Here is a 24,705-nt window from a genome sequence, read left to right on the forward strand (position 1 = left end):
GTACTGGTGACTCCTCTATAGAAATAAAACTTGGTAAAATGGGTAGCTATCAGTTTAAATGAGAAATAAATGGAGGGGGAAAATATTCTCTGTGAAAGAACAATACAATCTGATATAAGATTTCAGATCATTTCTGGTTTCGAATCCCATCTTTTGGAAGATTATTTTTGATGGCATGAAAAAAAGTTCAATGGAGAAGAAGAGAAATAACTCAAAATTATTTGCAAAAAACTAGAGTGATCTTGGTGTCTTAGTGGACTGACACTTAGCTATGACCCAGCAGTGTGCTGCAATTACCAAAATAGCCAATGAAGTCCTAGGCTGCATCAACAGAGGATAGCAACAGGATCACAAAAAATGATAATAACACTTTATATTGCACTAATAAGGCCACAATTGGAATACTATGTATTGTTCTGGTTGCCATGATGCAAAAAAGATGCTGAGATCCTAGAAAAAGTGCAGAGCCCATTAACAAAGAAGTTAAAAGGACTAAAGGTTAAACCGCATGATGAATGGTTAGGGAAACTAAGCATGTGTACCCTAAAGAAGAGGGCGTGATTGGGGATGATATGCTAACTGTGTTCCAGTATTTGAGGGATACTCACAGGAAGGAGGGCGTTGACTTAATTCTCCAAAGCACCTGAAGATAGGACAATGGGTAGAATATAGTTAATGAGAGATCCAATCTGGAACTAAGGAGAAATTTCATGACAGTGAGAACAATTAATCAATGGAACAGCTTGTCTCCCGTAGTTGTGGGTGTCCATCTCTGGAGGTTTTCAAGAAACAATTGAACAGCCATTTGTCCAGGATGCAATGAGGTCTCATGCCTTGGGCAGAGAGTTGGACTAGACTTCCAAGGTCCTTCAAGCCCTATGATTTTATGATGCTATCATTTTATTTCCTAGAGGTAAAAAAAAAGGCTCATGAATGTTAAGGGACTCAAATGCAAAGCTTTCAGACTAATATTTCTTAACATTTCTGACTATTATCTTTGCCCTATATTATCTGAGTTTGGTAGAATTTGCTTATCAGTTTCACATGGCATTTGTGTCTTTAAATCACTCGTAATCTATGATCTCAGAATACAGACAATCTCTTTACCCCCATAAGAGCCTTCTATTTCTTTAGGCCGCAAAACTGCATGAAAGTTCCTAAGAGTGAATGTCATGAAATTGAGTAAACATTTTCAAAATAGTTAATAGTTAATTCATTGTTTTTTTTAATTAATCTGAAAAACTGCAAGTACATTGTGTTTGTTTTCAATAGCAGAAGTGTTTTCACACACTTAAATCTTTTATTCCAATCCTGGGAATTGGATGTTTATGGAAGCTGAGGAGGAACTGAAAGCTACTTCTAATGGTATTTTGCTTTGGGGTTATTTATTTCCCTGGAAGAAATAACAAGATCCCTCACATTACACCCCAAGCTTCTCCCTACCAAGCAAAGAAACAAACAAATAAACACCCTTCCATTTAGGTTCATAAACGTTTGATGAAATGGGAAATGACATTAAAATTACAAGGGATGTTTAAATAAAACTGCTACATTTTTTAAACACAACTAAGAAAAGAACGTCTCTCCGTATTGACATTAAGAAGAGACTTCTTATTTCATAAAACTGACTATACAACCTGTTTATTCACATTTACTCATTATAATATCTGGTGCTTTCAAGTTGTTAACTGATGCTCATTTATCTTAGGGAGACCCAAACACTGGATCTTTTGTTTAATGTGGTCTGTTGTCTTCCTTGCAATTGTCTTCTATCCTACCCTTTCTAGGATTCTGTTTGCGTAACTACAAACTAGCCAACCATGTTTTAGCTTAATGGCTTTCCAGCGGCCAAGTCACATAGCTTTGTTGTCGTTGTTGTCAGCTTCTGATGGTTGCAAGGCCTGTGATGCTTTGATGGTGCTACAGTGGACAGAGTCAAAACTTCCAACTTTTTGTGGAAAATTATGGAATCAAGAGCTGAAGTCCTTGAATTTATTTTGCCCCTTAAATTCCCAGTGGGAAAACTGCCCCTGGTTTTAAAGAGGTCCCTCTTCACCAAACATGCAAAAAGCTGCTGCATCATTACGGGGAGTCTATGAGGATAATAAAGGGATATTCCAGATAACACTCAGCCCATCAATCACCTTTGGTTTGTTTAGGATGTTTTGAAAACCTAAAAAATTAGGTTCAAATAGCAATAGCACTTAGACTTATATACCACTCCATAGTACTTTACAGCCCTCTCTAAGTGGTTTACAGAGTCCCCACCAATCTGAGCCCTCATTTTACTGACCTTGGAAGGATAAAAGGCTGAGTCAACCTTGAGCCCCATCAGGATCAAACTCCTGGCTGTGGGCAGAGTAAGCCTGCAATACTGCATTTTAACTACTGTGCCACCATGGCTCTGTAAGTGTGTTGTGTGACTCAACTAGAAAAGAGGTCTTTATAGGTAATCAGGTGGTGACATCCTCCTTCTTCTCATCTGTGAATCTACCCGCTTAGTTTAAGTAGTAATAATTGAATTTAGGGTAGTACTGCAGCTTACTCACTACTAAACATGATAAAGTTTTTCGTACAAGTGTACCATGACAAAACATTTTAACTTTGACTGCTAGATGATGAGAGGATGATCTGCTATTTCATACACACATACACATGCATTTCAGTCCCTATGTTTCAGTGTCAAGGAAGATCAGAGAGACATAGCCATCACAGTTAAAACACCAAGCTGTCAAACGTTGCAATAAGAACCTCAGTAGATTTTTCTAACTTCCACACTTGTGTTGTTGTTGTTAGTTGCGAAGTCGTGTCCGACCCATCGCGACCCTATGGACAACGTTCCTCCAGGCCTTCCTCTCCTCCACCATCCTCCGGAGTCCATTCAAGCTCACGCCCACTGCTTCAGTGACTCCATCCAGCCACCTCATTCTCTGTCGTCCCCTTCTTCTATTGCCCTCAATCTTTCCCAGCATTAGGCTCTTCTCCAGTGAGTCCTTCCTTCTCATTAGATGGCCAAAGTATTTGAGTTTTAGCTTCAGAATCTGCCCTTCTAAAGAGCAGTCAGGGTTGATATCCTCTAGGACTGACCGGTTTGATCGCCTTGCAGTCCAAGGAACTCGCAGGAGTCTTCTCCAGCACCATAGTTCAAAGGCTTCAATTCTTTGGCGCTCAGCCTTTCTTATGGTCCAGCTTTCACTGCCATACATTGCAACTGGGAAGACCATAGCCTTGACTATACGCACTTTTGTTGACAGGGTGATGTCTCTGCTTTTTAGTATGCTGTCTAGATTTGTCATGGCTTTCCTCCCCAGGAGCAAGCGTCTTTTAATTTCTTGGCTACAGTCCCCATCTGCAGTGATCTTGGAGCCCAGGAAAATAAAATCTGTCACTACCTCCATTTCTTCCCCATCTATTTGCCAGGAATTGAGAGGGCCAGATGCCATGATCTTGGTTTTCTTAATGTTTAGTTTCAACCCAACTTTTGCACTCTCCTTCTTCACTCGCAACAAGAGGCTCTTTAGTTCCTCTTCACTTTCTGCCATTAGAGTGGTGTCATCTGCATATCTTAGGTTGTTGATGTTTCTTCCAGCAATCTTAATTCCAACTTTTGATTCATCTAGCCCTGCCTTTCTCATGATGTGCTCTGCATATAAATTAAATAGGCAAGGCGACAGTATACAGCCTTGCCGGACTCCTTTCCCAATTTTGAACCAATCAGTGGTTCCGTGTCCAGTTCTCACTGTTGCTTCTTGGCCTGCATATAGGTTTCTCAAGAGACAAATAAGATGGTCTGGTATGCCCATCTCTTTAAGGACTTGCCAGAGTTTGTTATGATCCATACAATCAAAGGCTTTAGCATAGTCAATGAAGCAGAAGTAGATGTTTTTCTGGAACTCTCTAGCTTTCTCCATGATCCAGCGTATGTTAGCAATTTGATCTCTAGTTCCTCTGCCTCTTCGAAATCCTGCCTGTACTTCTGGTAGTTCTCGATCCACATACTGCTGGAGTCTAGCTTGTAGAATTTTAAGCATAACTTTACTAGCATGAGAAATGAGTGCAATGGTGCGATAGTTTGAACATTCTTTGGCACTGCCTTTCTTTGGAATTGGAATGTAAACTGATCTTTTCCAATCCTGTGGCCACTGTTGAGTTTTCCAAATTTGTTGGCAAATTGAGTGTAGCACTTTTACTGCATCGTCTTTTAAGATTTTGAATAGCTCAGCTGGAATACTGTCACCTCCACTAGCTTTGTTGTTGCTCAGCTTTTCTAAGGCCCACTTCACTTCACATTCTAGGATGTCTGGCTCGAGGTCAGTGACTACCTCATTGTGATTGTCAGGGATGTTAAGCTCATTCTTGTATAGTTCTTCTGTGTAATTCTGCCACCTCTTCTTAATCTCTTCTGCCTCTGTTAGGTCCCTGCCATTTCGGTCCTTTATCATGCCCATTTTTGCATGAAAAGTTCCTTTCATCTCTCTAATTTTCTTGAAAAGATCTCTGGTCCTCCCTATTCTATTGTTTTCTTCTATTTCTTTGCATTGTTCATTTAAGAAGGCATTCTTATCTCTTCTAGCTATGCTTTGGAATTCTGCATTTAATTGGGCATATCTTTCTTTTTCTCTCTTGCCTTTCGCTTCCCTCCTTTCCTCAGCTATTTGCAAAGCTTCCTCAGACAGCCATTTTGCTTTCTTGCATTTCTTTTTCTTTGGGATGGTTTTGGTTGCTACCTCTTGTACAATGTTGCGAACCTCTGTCCATAGTTCTTCAGGCACTCTGTCTATCAGATCTAATTCCTTAAATCTATTTGTCACCTCTACTGTATATTCAACAGGGATATGATTTAATTCATACCTGACTGGCCTAGCGCTTTTCCCTACTTTCTTTAATTTAAGCCTAAACTTTGCAACAAGAAGCTCATGGTCTGAGCCACAGTCAGCTCCTGGTCTTGTTTTTACTGACTGTATAGAGCTTCTCCATCTTTGGCTGCAGAGCATATAGTCAATCTGATTTCTGTGTTGACCGTCTGGTGATGTCCATGTGTAAAGCCGTCTCTTGGGTTGTTGGAAAAGAGTGTTTGCTATGACCATCGTATTCTCTTGACAAAATTCTATCAGCCTGTGCCCTGCTTCATTTTGTACTCCAAGGCCAAACTTGCCTGTTATTCCGGTTATCTTTTGGCTTCCTACTTTAGCATTCCAATCCCCCATGATGATAAGGACATCATTTTTGGGTGTTAGTTCTATAAGGTGCTGTAGGGCTTCATAGAACCGGTTAATTTCATCCTCTTCAGCACCGGTGGTTGGGGCATAGACTTGGACTACTGTGATATTGAATGGTTTGCCTTGGATTCGAACTGAGATCATTCTGTCATTTTGAGGATTGTATCCCAGTATTGCTTTTCCTACTTTTTTATTGACTATGAAGGCTACTCCATTTCTTCTGAGGGATTCTTGCCCACAGTAGTATACCTGATGGTCATCTGAATTAAATTCACCCATTCCTGTCCATTTTAGTTCGCTGATACCTAAGATGTCGATGTTTAGTCTTGTCATCTCTTGTTTGACCACGTCCAGCTTTCCTTGATTCATGGACCTTACATTCCAGGTTCCTATGGAGAAAAAATCTTTACAGCATCGGACTTTCCTTTCACCACCAGACATATCCACAGCTGAGCGTCCTTTCGGCTTTGGCCCAGTCGCTTCATTCTTTCTGGCGCTACTAGTACTAGCCCTCTGCTCTTCCCCAGTAGCATATTGGACGCCTTCCGACCTGAGGGGCTCATCTTCCAGCGTCATATCGTTTTGCCTTTTGGTACTGTCCATAGGGTTTTCATGGCAAAGATACTGGAGTGGGTTGCCATTTCCTTCTCCAGTGGATCACGTTTTGTCAGAATTCTCTGCTATGACCTTTCCATCTTGGGTGGCCCTGCACGGCATAGCTCATAGCTTCATTGAATTACGCAAGCCCCTTCGCCACGACAAGGCAGTAATCCATGAAGGGGAGGCAGTAATCCATGAAGGGGTCCACACTTGTAACAATAGGTAAAAGATGGGAAAAATCTGTTGACATTCAGTTTTTGAAGCTTAATTCATCCTGCATTTCTTCCTTTTTCAGGAATTGCAAACTGTTAACTGTAATTCCTCAACTGGACTTTCCTACCCCAAACTCGATAACTGAAAACAAATCTGACTTAATCTTAAACCTAACTGTATTCAGCCAAGAGAAGCAGAGATGAAAAGACAAAAGGTGATGGCAGGTTAGGAAAGGAAGCACAGAACCACGATACTAAAAATAATGCAAGTCTCCCAGATTTTCTCCTCTGTCCAGGCAGCTGCTCTTTTTCCTACCTGTTTCATTGTTCATTGTTCATTGTTCATTCACAAGTATCAATGGGACCTGTGTGCAAGTAGACACAAACTGCCCACAGCATGCAGTGCTCCACAGAAGAAGCTCAGCAAGGCTGTATATTGCAAGCTTCTTAAATTCACTGATTGTCACAGGATTTAGACATGACTATTCTTTAACTCTAGAGTTCAAATATTTTTACGTGTAAAACAATTGGAAAACTAAATGTCTTCATTATGTTGTTTTTAACATGTTTGGACAGAGACAAAGACCTTCAGTTATTTGAGTTGCCTTGAAACCAGCAGTTTTCTTTCTCAAAATAGATAGATTTTTAGATACTAAAAATCTTCATGCCCTGAAATTTCACTATGCTGTGAGAAAGGGAGTGGAAAAAAGAAAGCATCACCATAATTTTGGTTCTTCTTTGGTATCTACCATTTAATTACATGATAATAGATGCTCCATAACAGAACATGGGCAATCTTGATGTGTCCCCACTAAAGTAAGAGGCCAAAATTCACAACTCTGATTTGGTGAAGACTTCCCCTTGCTCAATTAAATGTAGCTATCTACATTCGGGAATATTTGGACTGAGCAAACAAATATTTACAGAACAGCATTAGCAACTCACAGAGGTAGCCATAAGGACTTGTAATGGGCATTGTATTAGCTACAAAGAATGCTGTTCTCAAATCCTACAGTGTGGGACAAAAGACATAAATCCGAGAAGAGTAGATGGACTACTAATTCAATCTTTGCTTGCTCTCTTCTTTTTGGCTCAGCCTCGCCGCTTCCAAAGAAACTGGAGCAGCAGCTCGATCCGCTCCTAAACTTATGTCCCCTTCAGATTTCCTGGATAAATTGATGGGAAGGACATCAGGATATGATGCCAGAATCAGGCCCAATTTTAAAGGTATGTAGCCTTTTCTCCCAATTCCATTCCATTTTATCTGGATGAGAGAGCATGCTTTAGAAGCCTGTTAAAATCAGAGGTTTTGTGTCATAATTTGTGCCAACATGTTATTCTCATTCCTCCGTTCAGTGCATGCAATGGATGGTGCAGACTAGATTGGCAGCAGTAGCTGAAAAACAGAAGCAGGGGATAAACACAGAGTGAAACCATTTAAACTGGGGAGGCTGCCTAGAAATTCCAAATACTTGTCTGCAGTATAAAAACATGTTCATTGCTTTGCTAAAGTAGACAACCAGCATTTGAAGCAGAAGATTTTACCTGAGTCTTCTCTTTGCCAGGAAAAGTGAGACAAGGGGAAAAAACCAGCACTTAAAATGTGGGGGTTTTTTCCACTTGTGGAATAGACTGCCAAAATACCACTGTGTTTCTGAATGTTGCTGTATTTGTAAATCCAGACAGAAAAGATGGTAATCAGAAAAAGAAGAAAATCTATTTCTAGGGGGGAAATAGCAGTTGCTTCCAGGAAGAAGTATGTTTAATTAAGGAAAGAAATGATCGTGTTATCATCATATGTTTAACAAATCCCCCTTGACTGCCTTCTCTTACATGGTACATTCCAAAAATGTACATTCCAATCACAGCTCAGAGAATTTTAGTCAGTGTGCCTACAGAAATGGTACAAATAAAGACAGAAAAGCTGAATATAGATCAAGTAATTTGAAAAATAATTAGTAAACTGAAAAGGAATAGAGAGCTTCATCTACTTCATGTTTCTTGAGTCATGATCAGACCTGTCCTATTGCCTTTAAATCACTGGATACAAAGTGACCATCCACAGGATAAATATATTCAAATCCATGCATTGTTATGGAAAGTGAGCATGAGATGGTTCTTGATTGCTTTAAAATGTAAACTGAACAAAATCCTTTAGCAAATATGTTCCATTCCATTACATTCAATGAGTCATTCCCAGAAAAACACACGCAAGATTACAGCCTAAGAGTATATTTAGTGTTACATTCTGTCTTCAATAGAAGATGCTCTGAAAGTGATTGCTAAAGTATTACTAATTCAGAATAGCAGTATTTTGACTTTTACTGTCAACTCATTTCTTATGTTTCAATATATTAAGGGTGTATTCACTATCCTAGATAACAGAATCTGTAAATCCAACAAAACTAAAGTTTAGTCAGTTGTTAGAAACACCCTAGGGCACAGGTCTGCAACCCGTGGCTCCGGAGCCGCATGCGGCTCTTTCAGCCGTCTCCTGCGGCTCCCAGTCCTCTGCCATGTGCAGTCCAAAAAAAAAAAGTGGGACTAAAAAAGTTCAACCAATCAATTCAAATATGCAGGGTAGGTGCATATCTCGCCTTGGCTCCACTCTTCAGTCAAACCCTGTTCTGCGCATGCGCGCATGTACGTGCATGCGCACACATTTTTTGCGGCTCCCAGTTTTTCCTTTTGTGAGGGAACCGGTTCCGAGTGGCTCTTTCACTGTTTCAGGTTGCTGACCCCTGCCCTAGGGATAGGCTGAGCATGATTGCAGTGAACCTCCAATATCATCAATTTAAAAAATCCCTTGTCCAAAACTATAACATGCCAATTTTATTCTTTTAACTATAGATTTCCATATAACAAATGTCTATGAGATAGCCTGAAGATGGGAATTCCATTTCCAGATTTGCACATTATCATATGTTGATTTCATTTTTACTGAGCATCCCATTCACGGCTCAACTTGGATGATCATCTAACGGCCGTGACCAGGGGGGGCTTCGCACAGGTTTGCCTAGTGCTCCAGTTGCGCCCATTTTTGGACTGAGATGCCCTATGCACAGTTACCCACGCCCTCGTCACTCCTCGTTTGGATTACTGCTATGCTCTTTACATTGGGCTGCCCTTGAAGAGCACCCGGAGGCTTCAACTGGTGCAGAATGCGGCCACACGGGTGCTTATGGGAGTATCTCAGTACTCCCATGTTACACCACTCCTGTGCGAGCTGCATTGGCTTCCGGTTGCCCTTCGGGTGCGATTCAAGGTGCTGGTTATAACCTTTAAAGCCCTACATGGCTTAGGCCCAGGGTATTTGCGAGACCGCTTGCTGCCATTGTCAACCTCCCATCGCCCGGTTCACTCCCACAGAGTCAGCCTCCTCAGGGTACCGTCGGCCAGGCAATGCCGGCTGGTGACCCCCAGGGGGAGAGCCTTCTCTGTGGGTGCACTGACCCTGTAGAATGAATTGCCCCTGGAGCTGCGGACGACCCCTGACCTTCAGTCCTTCCGCCATGACCTGAAGACGTAGTTGTTCCAACAAGCGGGCCTGGACTGACTACGGTTTTAATTAGCTTTTTACTAGTTTTTTGTTATGTTGTTAGCTGCTAAGTCGTGTCTGACCCATCGCGACCCTATGGACAACATTCCTCCTGGCCTTCCTTTCCTCTACCATCTTCTGGAGTCCATTTAAGCTCACGCCTACTGCTTCAGTGACTCCATCCAGCCACCTCATTCTCTGTTGTCCCCTTCTTCTATTGCCCTCAATCTTTCCCAGCATTAGGCTCTTCTCCAGTGAGTCCTTCCTTCTCATTAGGTGGCCAAAGTATTTGAGTTTTAGCTTCAGGATTTGACCTTCTAAAGAGAAGTCAGGGTTGATCTCCTCTAGGACTGACCGGTTTGATCGCCTTGCAGTCCAAGGGACTCACAGGAGTCTTCTCCAGCACCATAGTTCAAAGGCCTTAATTCTTTGGTGCTCAGCCTTTCTTATGGTCCAACTTTCACTGCCATACATTGCAACTGGGAAGACCATAGCCTTGACTATGCGCACTTTTGTTGATAGGGTGATATCTCTGCTTTTTAGTGTGCTGTCTAGATTTGCCATGGCTTTCCTCACAAGGAGCAAACGTCTTTTAATTTCTTGGCTACAGTCCCCATCTGCAGTGATCTTGGAGCCCAGGAAAATAAGATCTGTCACTACCTCCATTTCTTCCCCATCTATTTGCCAGGAATTGAGAGGGCCGGATGCCATGATCTTGGTTTTCTTAATGTTAAGTTTCAACCCAAGTTTTGCACTCTTCTTCTTTACCCACAACAAGAGGCTCTTTAGTTTTTAAATTGTCATATAGTTATTGTATTTATTGTTTATTTCTTTTTAAAATTTTCTATTTTATGTTTTTAATTTTTATTGTTGTGCACTGCCCTGAGTCCTTAGGGAGAAGGGTGGCATATAAATTTAATAAAATAAATAAATAAATATACAGTACTTATATCTTAAATAAATAATTTATTTCAACACATTTTTTTCTCTTCTGGGGAGGAAATGGTGGACTGAAAACAGCTCCACTATTTCAGTGGACTGGCTCTTCAATAATTCATCTCTGGACAAGGAGAAGAATTGAGATTGTCCACAAGTGCTCCAGACAGTTTCTCCTCATGAGGAGATTGCAAGACAGCATTCTCTGGCAGGTTTAGAGCTCTGGAAAATGAGAGAATAGCCATCTTGCTCAAACCACAATCACCATCTTAAAAATGGCACTAAGTTTGCATATTTCCTTCTCTAATCACTTTCGGGAATTGCTTCTTAATGTTTTTCAGTTTATTAGGAACCTTTAAATCAACAGGTTTTACAGCACTGGGTTTTCTTCAAACCTTATTAAAAACAGTTAGAACAATTAATCAGTCGAACAACCTGCCTCCAGAAGCTGTGAATGCTCCAACATTGGAAGTTTTTAAAAAGAGACTGGACACCCATTTGTCTGGGGGAAAAACTTTAAATATATGCTGAAGAAACCTTTTTACTGTTTATTACAGACACAGACACACTGGACATATAAAAGAAACTGGCTAATGCCTTAATAATTAAAAGAGATCTACAAATAACAAACCAAGAGAGTGACCTGCATGATTTTTCTATATTACATTTACGTATAAGACAGACTTGTTAAAGTTTTGAAGAATTTTGTATGAAGAGACAAAATAAAAATAATAACAAGATCTAGGACATACCATATATTTGAAGAAAGTAATAATCAAGATTGTTAGAAGTAAATAGAAGAAATAGATATCCTGTTATCTCTGGTAACCCTTAATGGACTTTTGCCAACATAAGGATGAAAATGACTGTTTTAAGGCTTTAATAATCTTCCCATACCATATCTTTATTTCTGTGTGGATTAGAATAATGTGAGGGGAAAACAATTAAGCTGAGTTGCTCCTAGAAATCAGTTGGAAAGTTTCTTATTTTAAACTATATCACCCAAATTTATGCACAACTATCTACAAATGATAATCTTTTACATTTTCATATTCATTACTATAATGCATATGGACGTGAAACAAAGGGGAATTTGAGTGAATTTATTAGACTTTACATTACAATTGTTGCTGGAAGCGCTGGGGTTATACCAATGTTTTTTATAGTGAGTTTCTTAAGTGTGTAAGTCATATAAACAAGTACATGTATATTTCAAACACTTGGGTACCTGCAACAGGGGCATGAGCCAATGCTTAAACTCATTTTATGCACTTATGCATTTCATGCATCCCCTGAAAAATAAGCCATTCTGTAATCTTAGCATTCCTGGTTAGTAATGGGGATTGAGGAATAAGAGACCAAAGAAGAAATTATTTTCAGATGGTGTGCATCTCATCTAGCAAATCTAGTGTTTATCCAGGATGATCTCATAGCACATGAAAATGTTTATCTTTTGAAATTCATGCAACAGCAGCTCCATCAGATTTGGACAATCTGTCTACATTCTGTCAGCACAAGCATCCAAGCAAGGTCAGCCAAAAGAGCTGCTTTGAATGTGAACACTTTTTCAACACAGTGTGACATCTCATCTGATAGGTAATATATCTGATAGGGGAAGCTATCCAGTTGATGTTATACTGTCTAAATGCACCTTTTATTGCCAAGATCAGTCAGGCCGCACAGAAGGACCAGTGTAGAAATCTCATGTGAAACAATTAATGCTATTTTCTGAGACTTCACCGTCTTAGAAGACTAAATACAAATAATACAGTACTTTCTATGCTTTAATATATCCAATTTTTTTAATAACAATGTGAGCCTTGAGCCACCAGGCTTTAAAACAGTTGGTGCTCTTTGAGCTTGACTGCAGATATTTCATTACCCAACTAGGTAACATCATCACTTCTAGAGAGTGTGTCTCTGTTTATATAGAGTAGCTTGCCGTGTCAGCATTGGTGGGGATGTGGTTTTCTTCTCTGTAGTTCCTTGTCTGGGGCATTGTTTTCTGCTTGATTATTTTTGTAATATTAATCCCTACTTATCTGGTTGTTGAAGGGGAGGTGTTCTGGTCTTTGGGTTTTCTCCTTAGCTTTATTGCCTTTTTTTGAATGGTGTGTAAATGGGTTTATGTCTATATGTCTATCGATGGCTGATTTGTCTGAATGCCAAATTTCTAGGAATTCCCTAGCGTTTATGGATTTAGCTTGATCTAGAATGCTCGGTTTTCTATTTGAAACTATGGTTGAGTCTTCCCATGTCTTATGAGATTAAGAAGTTTTCTTCATGTCTTCTGACTGCTAGTTGGTGTTCATGGATGCACTCTGCTAGTCTTCTGTCTGTCCTACGTAGTGGCTGTTACAGTCCTCATACTGTATGTTATATATGACTCCTGTATTTTCTTCTTGTGCAGGTGGGTCTTTTGGCTTATTTAGAGGTCCTTAGTTTGTGTGCTATGGTGATGCCATGTGGTTGTAATAGTTGGTTGTTTCTGAGATGTTATTCATGTATGTAAGTATTGCCGTTTGCATAATTTGTGCTGGTTATGGTTGTGCTATAGTCAGCTACGTAGTCAGACACTTTTTGATAAAGCCACCAAGGTTTGAATGTCAACTTACTCATAAAGAGCAGAAAAGGGTGTCCAGGACAGAAGTAAAATTGGGCTTCCCTGAAGGATTTTGAAGTTTTTGAGGAAAGCAGAAAGTGTCATTATTCATTGTGAATTTTCCTTCCACTCCACAAGTCTTTCAGGCAGCCTGTCAGGAAAGACAGTTTTTAGCTCAAAGATTGTTCTTAACATGTCTTTGTCTCTTTAGCCACTAAAATCATTCAATAGCTACCATTCTAGCACTAATACATTAAGTCAACATTTGTCGCACTAGAAAAATGCTTGGGTGGAACCTGCTGTTTAGCAAACACTGTTGCCTTTTCTTGGATGTTTACAATGCTCTAGATCAGTGGTGGCGAACCTATGGCACGCGTGCCGGAGATGGCACTCAGAGCCCTCTCTGTGGGCACGTGCACCATCGCCCCAGCCCCACCTTCCCCTGTGGCCCCCTTCTCACCAGCAGCCCCACTGGAGGAGAGTTTCCCCTGAGTGCGGTCTGCATGGAGCAGCGCAGCCAAGGACATGGCAGCCAGACAGCAGGGATAAGACCACGCTCTCGTGTCCCGTTGTGTGCAGATGATGCTGCAGGGCATGGGCAGAGGGCGTGGCTGCCACGACGTTGCTGGGCCACCTGGGCAATCTACTGCGGTGGGCTGTGGAGGTGGTGGGTGGCCTTGCAGGGGAACTTGGGCAGAGTGGGAGGAGTGTGGAGCAGGGCAGACGGGTAGGTAGGGGCGGTTTTTGGGCACTCAGTCTCCAAAAGGTTTGCCATCACTGCTCTAGATCTTTTTGGTGATTGTGAAACACAGTTATGATATTGATGTTTATGCTATTTTATGTTTATGTTATGATACAGTGTTGATGTATCCATTGATTGATTGATTGATTGATTGATTGATTTGATTTAATTTGATTTGTACAGCCAGTCATTTCAGTCAATGTGTGCAAATACTATACTGCTCAAAAAAATAAAGGGAACACTTAAACAACACAATGTACTGTATTTAATAGTAGGATGTCTTATCTTGTGTTCCCTTTATTTTTTTTGAGCAGTATATATTACTACCTGTGAGGTTGCATTCTGCATCAATCGAAGTTTCCAACTGCACATCAGGGACAGCCCCATGTAGATTGTATTGTAGTAATCTAAACGAGATGTTAGAATGGGATGAGTGGCAGTGGATAAGGCCTCCACATCCAGGAACGAGCACAACTGATGCACCACCCAGAGGTTTGCAAAGGCTCTCCTAGTCACAGCTGCCATCTTCAAGAAGGAGCTGTGAGTCTAGGACAGGGGTAGGCAACCTTGGCTCTTTTATGACTCGTGGACTTCAACTCCCAGAATTCCTGAGCCATCCACAGTGAGGAGAAAGGGAGAGGTTTCCAAGCTGAGCTATGCTGGCTCAGGAATTCTGGGAGTTGAAGTCAACAAGTCATAAAAGAGCCAAGATTCCCTACCCCTGGTCTAGGAGGATCCCCAGATTGTGCACCAGGTCTGCCTGGGGCTCATATAACCCCAACAGAATTAAAGACAGAAGACCCTTGTATCCAGAGGGTCCAAATACCTACAGTCTTGCTTGGGTTGAATATTAATTAAATCTATATAATCATTCAAAGATACTAAAATTCAAATTTCTAAGAAATTATTGTCCCAGCATTGGGAAACATCACAGCAAAGGACAGAATAATGTAGCAAGCAATCCATAGGGTTGTTTGGTGATAGTGATTGAAGCCCCCTTTTAGCCTTTTTTCTTGTTCCCATCTGGGTTTGTTATCCCTGCCATCTGTGTTCTCTTTTTTGTGGTTTTAATGTGGGTTTTTAAAAAAAAACAATTTGTAAACCCCACAGAGTTTCTGGGAGTTGGGCAGCATATAATAAATTACAACCACAATATATTCTAATGTAGCTGTCCCTAAGCTGTTAAATCTAACAACTCCCAAGATTTCCAAATAGCATGGCTAAACTTGAGCAAGGAACATTGTTATACAATTCTAATTCAGCAAAGCAAAGACAGCTATAATCTTTAAGAGATGAATGGATGGCTATGCTGAAATGGCATATCCTGCTCATAAATTATTTTGACTATGTGAGCATTTTGAGGGTAAGCACGTGGACATTGCAGCATAGAGCACCATAGAGAAAAGGCTAGGTCATACAAATTCGGTCAGTGTCTTGCTGATCCAACATGATTACAGGGTGAATTCAGTCCAGTTTTGTTGTTGTTTTTAAACACACTGAATAAACTTTATACAGTGTAGACCTCTCACCATGATCTAACATCTTAGGCTTTCTTCTGCAACATACATCACCACTGCAGAACAGATCGTACATCTATCTTTGTCCATGATATGTCAAACTGCCATACAGTGTTTCTGTGTTTTATCTGTTTGTACCTTGGTAGCAAACCCCTTGCAGGGGACAGGAAAGGGAGCAAAATTCACACGAACCTCCTTGAATAAATATTAACACCAAGAATTAGGTGTTCGGAGTACTGAATCTTGATAACTAACGTGGGAACCCTCCAGCTCTTATTCGTTGGCAAGCTCATTAAGGCAATTTCTCTTTGAAGCTTTTTTAATGTCTTTTTTCCAGGTTGTTTACGAAATGTTCTAAAAATCCATTACTTTGATAACTCTGCAGTGACTTCTCCCACCTGCTGATTGTTTGTTATAGAGACTTGTTCTTTTTTCAGCCTCGTCTCTCATACTTGAAGCTGGGGGTATTCATTCTGCAAACTGGTGAGATTAAGAAAGAAAAGTAGACCAATGGATGCTTTTCCCCTGAGTCCTTTGTTGCTTTAATATATTCTTTTTTCCTAGAAAGATCCCTGAGAACAAATGGTGAGACTTTGTTCAGCTTGTTTTTATTGTCTGGTTTGGTAATGCACATTTCTCAGCACAAGGAGAAACAAAGAAATGAAGTTTGTTAAACACATAATTTCAAAATGCTATTAACCATTGCATTTACTCCTCCAGTCTAATTGCAACCGCGCATGTTTCATTAAATGTAAAGATCAGATTTTCTCAGTGTTTTGTGGCAGGTAATGAAAGTTAAATACAAAATTTGTTGCTAAAGTAAGCTGAAACCCAATGAAATAGTTCAGTAAAATGGAAGTAAAATTCCCAAACTCTCTCTCTCTCTCTCTCTCTCTCTCTCTCTCTCTCTCTCTCTCTCTCTCTCTCTCTCTCTCTCTCTCTCTCTCTCTCCCCCTCCCTCCCTCCCTCCTTCCCTCCCTCCCTCTCTCTCTCAATTCTTAGGGCTTTGCAAACCCTCTGCAGAAACCACAAAAAAGTTAATAAGTTCTATAAAACAGAATCTGGAAACTTACTACTAGATTTATATAGACAAGAGAACCTCTGATAGGTAGCACTGCAGACATAGACAGGGACAATAATTTATAGTTTTCAAGCATGGAGTTGAATTTGGAGTTACTCTCCTTTAATTTCATCAAGCTACTGTGGATAAAAGGGAACACAGATTTTATTTATTTATTTATTTATTTATTTATTTTATTATATTTGTATACCGCCCTTCTCCCGAAGGACTCAGGGCAGTGAACAGGGCAATACATGTTAAAAAACAAGAATACAAAAGTTTAAAAAGATTAAACAAGATGCCCAAAAACTATAACAATAAGTTAAGTTAAAATACATAAAAAACAATAAAACCCAAACCCATCACCCATCAGGCCGGGCCGGCTTGTTCGAACAGGTAAGTCTTGTGCTTCACTGTGGCTTGGAAAAACCATATTGCCTCAACCAGGGCTTTTTTTCTCATAGAACGCTCAGAAAGGAGTTCCGGCACCTTTTTTGGATGGAGCCTTGTAGGGTAGGCAAGGCGGATTGTATGACATGTGTGAGTTCCGGCACCTTTTTTCTTATACAAAAAAAGCACTGGCCTCAACCAAAAATTATGCATCCACAAAAAGAATCAGGAGAGAGGGTATAATTCAAATGATTCTGTGCAAAAATCTATTTTCATAGATTCACATTTATAACAACCGAAATGATTGCAACCGAAAACAGATCTGATAACTGCTCCATAGTAGCATGCCATTTTGACCGAGCACCCACAGCATGTTTATACAATTCTACTTGTATCCAATAGCCCCAAAGTTTCTTACTGCTTTTATTTTATTTATTTTAATTGAAACCTCCCTATGAATATTCTTATTTTGTCATTAGTTTCTTACATATTCATTCCTAAGGCCTTTTTGTCCCTTTCCTTATCAATTCACACTGAGGGCTTCTGGAAGGCAAGAAATATAGCAAAATTGCATTTAAAATGCTCTTTTGACTTAAAAAATAATAGTTACAAAATACACTTTATAAAATGCAAAAAAAAACCTGTTTTCAAAGCTGTACCTTTTTCTAGTAAGCTCTACTTAAAGATGTTGCTTGTATAATGTGACTCAAGGAAAATCCTCAAGTTTTATTGAGTTAGCACTCACCAACAGGAGTGAGAGAGAAATTTCAATATCCCCCCCATGAAAGAGATAAAATCTTTTATAGATGAGGGGCAGGGACTGAGAGATAAGTCCAAGGCCAGTCAATAGTACTGCAGGAGTTTAAATTCATGTCTTCCAAGCTCAGCTTGATCGACATTGTCTTATCTTTGAAAATCCATAGTTATGAAACAAAGTCATGTGGGTGTCTTATAAAGAAAATGTATCAGATCCTATGAGAAAAAATATTGAAAAAAGCCAAGTAAACTAGAGAAAACTTTTCCTATATCTGCACATACACCCCAAAGAAATTAAACTTTAATATTTAATGAAATATATACATTTCCCTTTTGCTGAAAGCAGCTGCATTGTAATTTCATTCAAGATAATTTAATTTCAGATTTATTTCAAGAAACTCCTCATGGGGGCAGTTTACTGACTTCATCTGTCATACATAAATCAGTATCCAATTCATATGAAAGTCACAGAAGAAGCTTTGAAGAGCTTAGAGTTATACGCCTCTGAGCATATTATTCAGATGAATGGGTCAATAAGTCACTGAGGCAGTTTAATGGTTTACAGTCAAATGAAATCATGACTCCACTAAGTTTCTTTCTTTCTTTCTTTCTTTCTTTCTTTCTTTCTTTCTTTCTTTCTTTCTTTCTTTCTCTCTATTTCTTGTTTTCTGAAATTAAAAATGTCTTCTCAATCATCTAAGTCATGCAAAGGCACTTTTCAAAAGGCAATTTTGAAATTTGGAATTTCTTGATTTTTTTAAAGATGTTTCACTTCCTTAACAGTCATCTGCTCTTTAGCACTCTGAAGGTCAGTCATTCTTCAGTATAAATCCTTCCATTTCCCACCACTCAGCCAGAACTGAAGAAGCTTCTTGGATGAGAAGTGAAACATCTTCAAACAAAAAAACACAGGAAAATCCAGTTTCCTTTTGAAAAGCACCTTTAGGACTGAATTTAAAAAAAAAATAAAGCAAGGAAAAGGACATACATCATTAGACGTTCACTTTCGCTTGCTTTGTCCTAAAACAGGTATTCATTATAAGTTTTTAAAGATCATACTGTACACTCTGGTGTCGAGCATCCTCTCTTTCTTAAAGGACCTGATCAAGCCCTATCACTTGCGTAAGGCAGCTCTCATTAGCACAAAAACTATCTGCAATAAAACTTAAATGATAGTGTACTACACATTTCTTCAATGTAGTTCTAGAATGCAGACAGAATTATGTAGGAAATGAGAAGGAAGAAGACAAAAATGGAGAGAGGGATGGATGGATGGATGGATGGATACCCAACTTCACATGCTTCCTCCAAGAGAATGTGAAATATGTTTTCCAGTGCTGGAATTTCTGATGTTCCACAGCACAAAATCTAAATGTTCTGAAAGTCTTTGGGGAAAATTGAAGAAAAATAAGAGAGGGGGGGGAAAGAAAAAAAATCTGTTCCTTCTTCCTCTTTTTGTCTTGCCAATATAACTTTTGAATAAGAGAGATCATTCTAACATTAAATGAAATTTAATATTATACAATACACAATTGTATAATATACAATTATCACAGAACCATACAATTTCTTTGTTTAATTAATATAGTGACATGTTAAATTTTTTTTCTTATGACACACCATGTCAGCAGATTGATTTTTGCTGTGTTGAACATAAAGGGATCAAGGAAGGAATTAGGTGGGGAAGAGATGTGTGTGGGCATATCGGCACACCTAAACACCAGTGTGGGTACCCTTTATTGATGCAGTGGATTTTTTTTAATTCCAATTTATTAATCTACTGAAAATAAAGTTGATGATCATGTGCCTTTTTTTCTTGTTTCATTCAAAGAATCTTAGTAATTGTTCAATGATAAAATCTGCTTTGAGAATACCATTTCATTTGACAGCAACTACAATTCCAAGAATCAATGATGGGAGGAAATATTAAAGATGTCAACGCTGCTAACATCGCATGTTATTGCTTGACATGAGATGAAGAAGTAGCTATTTCATATGTTAAACTTGTGTATTGCTTTAAGACTTGTGTATTGTTTTAGTTTAAAATTGGTGGGAAGGTGGGAAGGAAGAGTAGGAATGCCATTTGTCTCTCTAAAGAAGATAAGACTTTGGCGGGTTCTTCTAACGGAAGGGAAGCTGATTCTTTAAATTAATTATAGAATATGATTAATGACAAAATTAGAAAGGTGGAGAATTGTGTTTAATTCTATTGTGCAAGGGGCAGAGATTTCAGATTCCAGCTTCCTTTGAGCAAGCATTTGCCAGTGTATTAGGCTAATAAAGGATTTTTAAGGTAAACAATGCCTCAGAGTCACTTGAAAAGCCCATACGTGGAAACTTGACAAAAGAAGTCTGGTATGGTGATGTATGTGCCTGGATCATAGAGTTTGAGTTCTTCACAGCTTCTAGTCAGCTGCATCAGGAATGTAATAGGAAGGTCTTCAAGGATGTAGAAGAAGTTCAACTGGCAATTCAAAACCAATTGAATAGAATTTATATCAGTACTGGGAGAAAGAACAAGAAGACTTCCTTTATTATAACTGATGCAGCTATTTGTGTCCAGAGACAATCACTTCAAAATAGCCATACTTAGTAAAAACACTGAAGCACGGTGAAGTTTATTTACTGTGTAAGTCTTGCCAGACAAAAGAATGAGACATATTAGTTCTTGTTTGGACCTGCAGGCAGTGGCGTAGCTTGGGGGGTGCAGGGGGGGCCGGCCGCACCGGGCGCAACATCTGGGGGGGTGCTCGCACTCGCAGCTCTCTGCCCCTGCCTGGCTCACTCACTCTCTCTCACTGCAGTGCTGGCTGTGTGAATCCGATCCGAGCCGCCGGGTCGCCGCCCAGTGTGGAGGGGGGGTGCCAGGCGTGTGGTGCGGTGCGGAGAGAGATCGAGGGACTATCTGGGGGAGGGACAATGCAGACTCGAGTGCTAAAATCCACGGGTTAGGGGGTGCAAATTACTTGCCTTGCCCCGGGTGCTGACAACCCACACTATGCCACTGCCTGCAGGATCTCAAATCCTTTTAAAGAAAATCATTAGCTATGTTAAATCACAAAGCTGAAATGAACACCATGCCATTGTCAAAGCTTTTCTGAACACTGTGGCATTAGTTCATTAGTGTAGCTTAATTGGACAAGAAATTGAGGTGGGGGGTTGTATGCATGACAATAAAACAGACTAGTAAAACTTTTCTTAAGAGAGAAAAGAAAGAGAAAAAAGAAAGGAAAAACAGAATGCTGTATGTAATTATTATATCAAATTCATATGATCTGAAATTATGCTGAGTGCATGTGATTTCACTTTTTACACATATAGTCTTGGACTAAGACTTGGGTCTTATAGCAAAGCAAATTTATTGGATTCAAGTGTAATGCTGGAGGGAGTTGTTTTTGTCCGGCTATATGTATCTGTTGCTACTGGGGAGTCTAAATCAATAATGGCATCAAAGTCATACTGAGTAGAATCAATGTTATCCTCAACTTGCCTAAGCAACTTAGCAGAGAAGGATTTTACGTCTTCTAATTTAACATCCCATGACCAGATGTTTTCTTTCCTAAGCCTTCAGAGAAAAGATCTGCCCAATGGACTGCTGGTAGACAGAGCAGTAGTTATTTTACCACTCTCAAGAGCACATTACTGATTTACTTAACTGTGCAAGATACTTCTCATTTCTTGAGTCAAGAAAGGTGCCATAGAGATGCTACAGGACTGGAAAGGAGCAAATATAGCCTAGGGTGGCATACTGAAACAAGTGATCTGATGGGATAGCCATCTATGTGAAGCAGAAATTAGTGGATCAGTTCACTGTAAGTGAATATATATCTGAAGAAATTGATCATTAAGGGCAATAGATATTTGTTGATTCTGGGATCTCAGTTGTCATGGATCCAGCAATATCATTGTAAAGATAAACTCTCTAGAGAGTCCAAATTGGAATTGGTTTTTCTTTGCCTTTTCATACAGTATATACATTTATTTCACCAGGATCTCTTGTTCAGTTTCCCTGGATTCTCAGGTTGAGATACCAGAATCCAGTTTGTATTACCTAGCTTTTATACCATAAATTCTTCTTATACAGCTACTGTTTTGCAGTTTTAGCCTTCTCATTCAAATAAACTACTGCCCAATTCTCCTCTCTTTCTCATTTCCCTGTAGTCATGAAGAATCTTTGCCTTTAAAACAGATTTGTCTTCCATCTGCTAGATAAATGGAAGCTTTGCAATCCATGCCCAATTGAATCTCTCCCCTTCCTTAATTAAATTATTGGATTCACCAAATTAGTGCAGATTTTTTTGTAATGATGTTTTGTTAGTTTTGGAAATCAAGGTAATGTTTCTGTCTGCCTGCTTTATCATTCTGTTGCCTAATTGTGTTGTTGTGTTGTCATTTCTTGAATATGGCTGTATAGCAACTAGTTTTCATGCAGCTTCTTCATTTGAGAGCACTCAGTTGACATGTGCCTGAGGATTGCTGCAGAATTAACATCCTTTACTCTCTGCTTTGCATCTATTAAATTTTTCTAAATATATTGTTACAAGTTTGAAGTCTCTCACATTTCTAGAGCATTCACCACAGTTTCAAAACATTCTGGGAGTCTAACATTAGTTCAATTAAAGCTGCCTTGGGTAGAATCACACCTTGTACCTCTAGCTGGCATGATATTTCTAGCCTCTAGCATAGATACGCTCTCTCCTTCTTTGCCTTTCATTACAGAAAGCCACACAAAAGTCCCATTTGCCTCATCTTCTCTGCATTTCTATTATTTCTTACACTTTTGAGATACTGCGGTTTACCACAAAGCAGATCATTCAATCTTCTTCTTCTTCTTCTTCTTCTTCTTCTTCTTCTTCTTCTTCTTCTTCTTCTTCTTCTTCTTCTTCTTCTTCTTCTTCTTCTTCTTCTTCTTCTTCTTCTTCTTCTTCTTCTTCTTCTTCTTCTGTTAATGGTGATACTGCTCCCTATTCCTTTTTATTTATTTATTACATTTATATGCGGCCCATCTTGCTATCCAAAGAATCATATAGGATTCTTTTCTATGCATTAGTCTGCCCCTTCATCTATACATACATTGTAGATACAAGATATTATACTATGAATAAATCTGTTACTCAGAAACAGCTCCACAATAAGCTAATCCACTATCATTTAATGGGGGCGTGGGGGGGGGGGAAGGGTGAAGACAATGTCTCTTTGCTCCTCCGCTGATTGGATTATCCAGGTCATATCCTATGCCTTCACCCTGCAACTATTCTATACCTATGCCTATCTTTGTTTCACAAAATGCAGACAGAGAAGAGCAAAACATTTGCGTAGTTCTGGGGGAAAAAGCCTCACCTTTATCAGAGGGACTGACAACTGAATGTTAAATCCATATAAAGTGTTACAATTCATGCCTCAGATTTCTATGGCCAGGGGTGGGGCACTGGACATTAAGATTGTGCTCAAGATCATGTGATCAAGGCCTGTCAACTTTAGGTGCAACTAAAAAAGGGAGAGGGCTTTTATTGTAACCCCCATCTTGTCATTTTTCATACACAGACTTGGAGATGCCTTTGGCTACTATAAAAAATCCACAAGTGTCCAGGTTTTGCCAACCATATCAAAATAAGACTCATTGTGTAACAAATGAGGAGCACATCACACATCACACTGTAGATTTGAACAAAATTAAACTTCATGTTGCTGGGATTTCTTCCCAAACTAGCATCCTCTAAGAAAAACAAGAAGCCTGGTCAGATCCTTTTCTAGTTTGGCATTAGATAAGCATTCTCCTATAGCAGAGGAGGGGGGGAACTATGGCCCTTTTATGACTTCAACTCCCAGAATTCCTGAGCCAGCATGGATGGCTCAGGAATTCTGGGAGTTGAAGTCCACAAGTCATAAAAGGGCCATAGCTCCCCACTCCTGCCCTATAGTAACCATGTAGTCATATGGAATTCAAATACCTAGTAATAAAATATACAGAACTCAACTGACTGGCCTGCAGAGGTGAACCAGCCCTTCGATTCTATCAAGGAATCCTAAAGGAACCTAGACAATCAGCTGGAGCTGTTTCCTGGCAAACCCTTTGAAGCCAGACAGATCTGTTCTCACCCTTTTGCCATTCACGTTCAGTCAGCCATATCCTGGTCCTGAATATAGATTGATACATTATCCTTCCTGAATGTTGCAGTCTGCCACAGCTATTTGCAAAGATTTATTTATATTTGGGCTAGGTTTGTCTGGCTTGTTTAATTCTGTCATCTTTCCAAGGTAGACAGCCAAGAAATAACAGATACTAAAACAAAAAGGAAATCAAGCGAATCTCGACACGGCACTTTTCTGATCATTTTGGTTGCTAGACATTCAAGCTTCTGACTCGACTTGTCGTTTCCTCTTGGGACACGTTCAGCTGCTTCCCAGCTTGGATGCCCTTTGTTAGTCTTTTATTGGAAAGGACATGTGGGGTTTTCTGAATCCTTTTATCCACAAGGTCTTTGTGACCTAAAGTCAAGGAGCTGAAAGGATTTAAATAATGTTACTCTGGAGAAATGGGCCCCGATTTACTCAATGAGTCTTCCTGTTCTCCACAAAAGTTAGTCTGAAAAAGAAACAAAGATCAATGAATATGAAGGAAGATGCAAATCAGTACAACCTGCTTCCTATATCCTGCTGGATCAAATTAACTCTTAGTGATATAGATAAATGTATAAGAAAGCATGGCAATGATGGCAATGTAAGAAAAAATAACTCTGCATGTCATATAAAGCCTTCTGTGCATAACTACTTCTACTTAAGGATCTCCCTTAGTCTTTAAATGGCATGCTAGGGGCATATCTCCAAAAACTAGGTGGGAACAATGCAATTAAGCAAGTGGGGCCAGAGGAAAAAAAAGCCAGAAACTTCATATAACTTTAATTAAGTTTAAATACTAGAAGAAAATTCCTGACAGTGAAAGCTGTCAATCAGTAGAATAGACTGTCTCATGAAATGTTTTGTTACATTAGAAGTCTTCAAATAGAGGAGTTTCTCTCCAAAATGCTTTAGCAGATGTTCCACATGATTAGATGTCCTCTAAGGTATGTCCAGAGGGACGCGGTGGCTCAGTGGGTTAGGACGCTGAGCTTGTCGATCAGAAGGTCGGCAGT

At 39.6% G+C, this 24,705-nt stretch overlaps 1 protein-coding gene across 2 annotated transcripts in view; it reads left to right on the forward strand.

The window, feature by feature from the left end:
* The window catches only part of GLRA1 (glycine receptor alpha 1), a gene marked incomplete at its 5' end in the record, with an annotated part of 82,558 nt that overhangs the window by 22,531 nt on the left and 35,322 nt on the right, over window positions 1-24,705 (forward strand). For both annotated transcript variants that reach the window (XM_083354358.1, XM_083354359.1), the window contains one exon: window positions 7,128-7,258. In XM_083354358.1, coding sequence (XP_083210484.1) covers window positions 7,128-7,258 — 131 coding nt within the window. The remainder of the gene's footprint in view (window positions 1-7,127; window positions 7,259-24,705) is intronic.

Source organism: Vipera ursinii, assembly GCF_947247035.1.
Source record: "Vipera ursinii genome assembly, chromosome: 2".
Lineage (NCBI taxonomy): Eukaryota > Metazoa > Chordata > Lepidosauria > Squamata > Viperidae > Vipera > Vipera ursinii.